The following is a 6278-nucleotide window of genomic DNA, read 5'->3' as shown; positions in this document are numbered from 1 at the left end:
TGAACAGAAACAGCTACATATTACTACTTCAATTTCCACAACCCAGAAAGACATCACAACCCCAATAACCACAGTTCCTACAATAACTCCCACCACTCCCACTTCATCAACACCAATTATGAACCCTACTTCCACACCAGATTCAACCTCTCCAGTTACTACAACCCCCTTTTCTACTACCACAACATCATCCACTTCTGCAAGTTGGTGTGTTGCTAGCCCAAGTGCATCACAAATGGCATTACAAGTTGCCTTGGACTATGCTTGTGGCTATGGTGGCACTGATTGTTCAGAGATTCAGCTTGGTCGAAGTTGTTACAACCCAAATACTGTCCGAGACCATGCTTCTTTTGCATTCAATAACTTTTATCAGAAGAATCCAGTTCCAAATAGCTGCAATTTTGGTGGCACTGCTGTCATCACCAGCAATGATCCAAGTAAGATACCACCTCTTGTTTTTGCATTTTCTTTTTTTGATTTGCTGTTACGAAAATGTATTATGTTAGACAGCGCGCTCCACATGTGATTAGGTATATCCTCATTTTATAACCAATTTTGAAACATTACATACTAGATATCTGACCAAAGAGCATTACCTAATGCTTTAACGCAATTCAATGTGAATTCCTTTATTCAATGTGAATTTCTTTTTTCCATCATTGTGTTTAGGTACTGGGACATGTCAATATCCATCCACTAGGTAACCCTCCCATCTCTGATTACTAAAGTTCTCCCACCACCTATTTAGTGAGAAAGATCAACTTTCTTATTTGTATACATGCAATGGGTTTGCAGCACAAGTTCATCGGTTTTGAACACAACAAATTCAAGTGGCTCAACGGTTTTCGGTGCAGTACCTTCTGGTCCTTCTACCTCTTCAGTAGCTGCTGCTGCAAGTTCGCATAGCCTGCGAAACTTGTTCACTATGATGTCTCTGACGGTGGTTCTACTCGCTTAAAAGGCTCCAGTGGACTTCCCCGACTAAAAATTGGTGTTTGGTTTGGGGGTTAGAATGTAGCATACATATGGGGAGGTACACATTTTACATACTAGTGGCTTATTACATTGAGATGACTCATCTCCTGTAATGGATATATCAATGAGTTTCTTTCTTAGTGATGAGATTGAGAGACCTTCAAAAAGGAGATAAAGCAATGTGGGAATGTGTTGGTTCTTGTAGAGGTAGCATTGTAGCAGCTACCGAACACTAAGAAAATGTTGTAATTACCGGAAATAGAAAATTTTGACAGGAACTTATTGAAATAGTGTGTGTAGGACTAATGTACCCATTATATATGGTTGAAGTGAAATATGGGCTTGGTCAGTTTTCTGTTGGGTCTGGTTCTGGGTCTGGGTCCGTCTGCAGAAGCGGGCCTCTTGTACTCATTCGCTTCTTTTAATTTTTTGTTTTTTTTTTTTGTTTTTCCCTTTTCTTTGTTAATCCCAAATTGGCGTGGTTGCCAATCAACATAAAGCAAAATTGCGTTATATAGGAGTCTTACCCTTTGAGGAGTTTTATATTTTTTACATGTATTTTAATAATCTGAACTATTTATGTTCTAGTTACATATACAGATATGAATCTTACAAAAAACTAATCAAATTGAAGTACTTCATTGTTATTGTGAGTTTGCTTTGGGAGCTTATTTTATCAAGAGTGCCTCTTAGTATGGAGATTTTTCTGTGACATTACAACATTATTAATTTGATTCAGTAAGAGAGATTTTCACCGATTTTCACAAATCTTGTTAGATTAAAACCCACTTCTACTTGACTTGTGATGAACAATTTGGTTCTAATAGCTCATTTTAGGATTCCAAGAGGTTCCACAAACAATCGTAAATAGAGTTCTCATAAATTTTTTTTTTGAGTGTGGTACTTTTACCAAAGACTTCTATGTTGCATAAGAGAAATTATTTTGTGGTTTTGAATTACCACGTGACTTTGTCATGTAGTGGTTCAAACCAATAATATCACTCGAATTTGGTGGCGACCATGTATGGGAGTGAAAAAAAATAAAAATTAAATTAGGAGACCAATAAACAATAACTACAAGTCATATGAGCCAATAATATCAATCCGGACCACCACGTGTAACATGGGCCGGGACCATATTATAATTTTCCTCAAGGAGGCAATGTCCTAGTTTTTATTTTTGTTTTGATTTTCTAAAATCAATAAAAATGTGCATTTCTTGCTTATGAAAATTAATGCATCTTCTAAATGTGTTAAAAGGAGCTTTAGATCCACATTTTATGAAAGTAATCAAACGAAGCACAAAATGAAAATTTTACTCATTATATGGTAAATCACACCTTGCGATTTAGTGCTCAACCACTAAGGCCCCGTTTGGTTAACAGGAATATCAAAAATAGGAAAATGATTTATTTTCCTTTCCATACCAATATGGAATGAATAGGTTATGGTATTTCCATAAGAGTGTTTGGAACATTACTGGAACTTAAATTCTGGAATTAATTTTCCATTCCTATTGTAGAGTTTGGTAAGTCATAAGAATGAACCACGTGGTGTGGTGTGCTGGTCGAGCGGCCTAGTCTGGAACCCCCAGGTCTAGCGTTCGATTACCAGCTCCATCTCGTGGCCAGCAAATTTGAGGGACTTTTGTTTGTTAACACGAGGGTTCGTGCGTCTGCGATGCAGTGATTAGTCTGGCAAAGCTGGGATACACTGCATGAGGGTGCGTGTGTGGTTCTATTGACGTCTTCCCCCTAAAAAAAAAAAGAAGTCATAAGAATGAAATATAAATTAATAATTTTCAATAACACCCTTTTATTAATTAAAGTACAAATATGATTTCAACTTGTAATTAATATTAGCGGAGGAATATAATTTTTTTAGAGGGATAATTTATGTAATTTTGCCTTTGAAAGTGGGAAATGGAAATAGAATACCACCCCTGACTAGGTAATTCTATTCAGGCTTTATGAGGGAGTCAATTTCCAGTCAAATCTCATTTTTTATTTCCTTTCCAATCTCTTATTTACAACCAAACGACACATTTAAATGGAAAATAAAATTAATTCTCATTCCATACTATGATTTCCTGCCATCCACGGGGCCTAAAGGAAATAATAGTATTTTTGAATCGAAGGAGGTCAGTCAATTTTATAATTCAGCAAGCAGTACCAGAAACAACACACCCGAGAGGGGCCGACAGAAAGAGCCGTCCTTTAGGACATACAAAGGACTTATTCTAAGAAAAACAGAACCTCGCACTCCCGGGTACACCCACCTTTTAAGGACAAATAAGCACTTTTATTCTAACAAAACCTAGAAACTCAGAAGCAGTTTAAATAAAATTTCAATCGAGCACTAGGTTTTGCGACCCAAATAAAATTAAAAAATATTTGGAGTAGAGGATGACAAACCATTCTCCACTCCTCTAATGAAGGAGGCCCAGAACCCAAAACTTAGATCCCAACCCCCCCCAATCCCAGCCCACAATCCAGAGCAAGGCCCAGATTGCCCAAGCGGAGATCACTAAGGGCACCCTACCCTGTTCCAGTCCACCAACGTCACCGTCCAGCACACAGCCGCCGCAACTGTCTCCACCGCTGACAGCCACCTCTCCACCGCCGGTGTGTATCCGGGAAAATGACCTCTTACCACCAGACCAAGACATTCCCGAGTCCAAAAACCAAACCCGTAAACCACTGCCTAATATCAGAGGATCCGGGCCCAAAAAAATCAGATCGGTCCTCATCTCTAGCCGCCCCAAAACAAGTCGACCGCCACCATGCTCAAGCCAACCCCAGAGCAGAGGGACGGGAACAAAACCAGTGATTGCAGAATCCCCATCACATCCAGTACAGGCAAAACCAGAGCCGCCAATCAAGCCACCAAACTCAGAGGAGGCGCGTATATCCTTCTGTTCCCAAGCACCATCAACGACGTTGATACATCCCCCACCACCGTCTAAGGTCAGACGACCTCGACCCAAAACCCAATTGCACTGATCCAATGCATCCCAAACCAGATCCACTCCTTCAGAACCAGGCCTCAGATCCGCAACCAAAACATCAGACTTGTCGTCCCAGACAACCACCACAGGGATCCCAATCCAGGGCGTCACTCCAAGCGACAGAACAAACGCAACAAGAAGAAAGAACCGATTAGCCACCAGGCTAGCAATGGCCATGACCCTCAAGATGTGGAAACACTTGAGAAATTTGTCGAAGGTGGAAATCCGACGATAAACCCTAGCAGAGCGCTAGGTCAGAACTTTTATGAATTCATTGTTTACTGTGATGATTCAAATTATGAAACTTTTAAAGGAAATAATAGTATTGTTGAAGGAAAGAATTAGCAAATTGAATTGTTAAAGGAAAAAATAACTTAAGCGGACTGTAAAACCTAAAGATTAATTTTCAAGAATTAAAAATAAAAGAATTGCTGCAATTAAAAATGCATTCGGCGACCTACTTCTCAAATCATGAAAAATAAAGATAAAAAAAATATTTTCAACTTTTAATTGAAGAAATTAAAAGTAACAATTCGATATTTTCATTTCTTCCTTCTACGAGTTTAGAAAGTATGGAGAATATAATTTCGCATCTTTATTTTAAAATTTGTCTTTAAAAAATTATTTTCAAAAACATTACCAAAGATGCCCGTACAGTATTTATGTTATCATTGCAACTATTTTAGCAAAAACCTAGTCCAACTGTCCAAGAGTGTCATTGTATTTTCTGTTGTCATGTACATGAGGAGGTGCAGTACAGACTACCTACTTCCACACAAGTTGCAACCAGGGTCCATATATAGTCAGCTCTAAGCCTCTAAATCAATCATCTCACCAGTCACTGAGTTAAAATTTGATTGCAATTCTAGTCTAAACTTTGAAATTATACATAGAAATGATCGAACTTTGGCAAAACTACGAAATACGTACTAAATAAATTGAAATTTAGCGAGAAAACCAAAGTTTAGGCAAAATTAAGCGTTAATTTCATATGAATGTTGCTCCTTTCAATCTTTTTATTTATTTATTATTATTATTTTTTGAAAAGTGCTCCTTTCAATCATTATAAAGAATAATAGCACGTTTTCAAAAAAAAAAAAAAAAAAAAAAATGATAGACATGGTATGGGGCATTGGGGCTGACTATTTAGAAACCAATCATTTAGCTTTCATTTCATATAGTGCTTAGATCTTCCTCGGTTTCATATCCATCCCACCAGGTCCTTCGCCTATTGTGGTTATGGAGGACCATATTCAATCCCTCTTCCAACCAGTGGTGGAACCAGGATCTGAAAATGGGGTGGGCTAATTTTAAGTACATAAAAATTTTGCGAACTTCTATTTTTTTGAGGTTTGGAACCCAGTTGGAGGCTCATCCTCACGCCTTTATTTTTATCATTCAAAACATACAACCCCGGAGGGGGGAACATAAAACCTAAACTCCGTAAATTAAAAATTACAAGCTTAAATCTAAAACTAACTGAATCATACCCTCCGAGACCCACTCACTTCAAACTCAGCCATCACAGAATCATTATCAATACTATCAATAATATGCACATTTCACTAAAACCACAAAAATATACATACACACATTTCATTACACATTTCATATATATACATTTAACCAAAAAACTCAAAATAATAATTATCCAACCATGCAAGCACCAGCATATGAAGACAAACCATTGACCAACATAATATGATAATCATCGAACCAATTCCCTTTGACCCTTGCAGCCTTGCTGTCTCTTTCATATGAAGACAGAAATCACAGAATGAATACGTAACCAGCCAGGATATAACCAAACATGCCACAAGCCCACAAAGCAAAATTAATTTTCAAACGAAGACTCACAGTCACCGCTCCGCACCTCCGGTCTGCTCACAGTCGCCGGCTCGCCGCACTTCCGCAGCTCCGATCTGCAGCTCTTCCTCAGTTCGGCTTCCACTAATTCGCTCTCCCCAAGTAAGATTTCAGGCTATTTAATCAAAAACACAGAGTCAGTTACTCAATTTCAAGCAAAACCCATCAATTTCAAGATGAAATTCAAACTTTCAAAGTGCTTGTTTGAAGAAATCGTACCTGTTCAGTGCATTCAGATTGGAGTATGGAGACTTGGAGAGTTTTGAGTCTTTGGTTGAAACAATTTGTTACTGGGGTCTGGGTTTATGAAATTTCAGATGAGACTATGACTCTATGAGAGAGACTGAGAGTTACGCCTGGCTGAGGATGAAGAACAAGGTCGCGCTCCGCAGATAATTTTTTATTTTTATTTTTTTGTGTGGGCTACTCT

General features: G+C 38.2%; 1 protein-coding gene across 1 annotated transcript; it reads left to right on the top strand.

Moving 5' to 3' along the window:
• Nucleotides 1–6: 6 nt before the first annotated feature.
• On the top strand, nucleotides 7–1458 carry LOC133742942 (major pollen allergen Ole e 10). Its single transcript, XM_062170664.1, has 3 exons — nucleotides 7–437; nucleotides 670–700; nucleotides 796–1458. Exons 1-3 carry the CDS (start codon nucleotides 119–121, stop codon nucleotides 956–958), a joined length of 513 nt encoding a protein of 170 aa, XP_062026648.1. The 5' UTR covers nucleotides 7–118; the 3' UTR covers nucleotides 959–1458.
• Nucleotides 1459–6278: the final 4820 nt, after the last annotated feature.

Source organism: Rosa rugosa, chromosome 1 (genome assembly GCF_958449725.1).
Source record: "Rosa rugosa chromosome 1, drRosRugo1.1, whole genome shotgun sequence".
In the NCBI taxonomy this organism is placed as follows: domain Eukaryota; kingdom Viridiplantae; phylum Streptophyta; class Magnoliopsida; order Rosales; family Rosaceae; genus Rosa; species Rosa rugosa.
This window is presented reverse-complemented; position numbering and strand designations above follow the sequence as displayed.

Coding starts and splice junctions, on each gene's coding strand:
- LOC133742942 (XM_062170664.1), top strand. CDS start 119: ATGAACCCTACTTCCACACCAGATTCAACCTCTCCAGTTACTACAACC. Junction 438..669: donor CATCACCAGCAATGATCCAA/GTAAGATACCAC, acceptor CATTGTGTTTAG/GTACTGGGACATGTCAATAT. Junction 701..795: donor TGTCAATATCCATCCACTAG/GTAACCCTCCCA, acceptor ATGGGTTTGCAG/CACAAGTTCATCGGTTTTGA.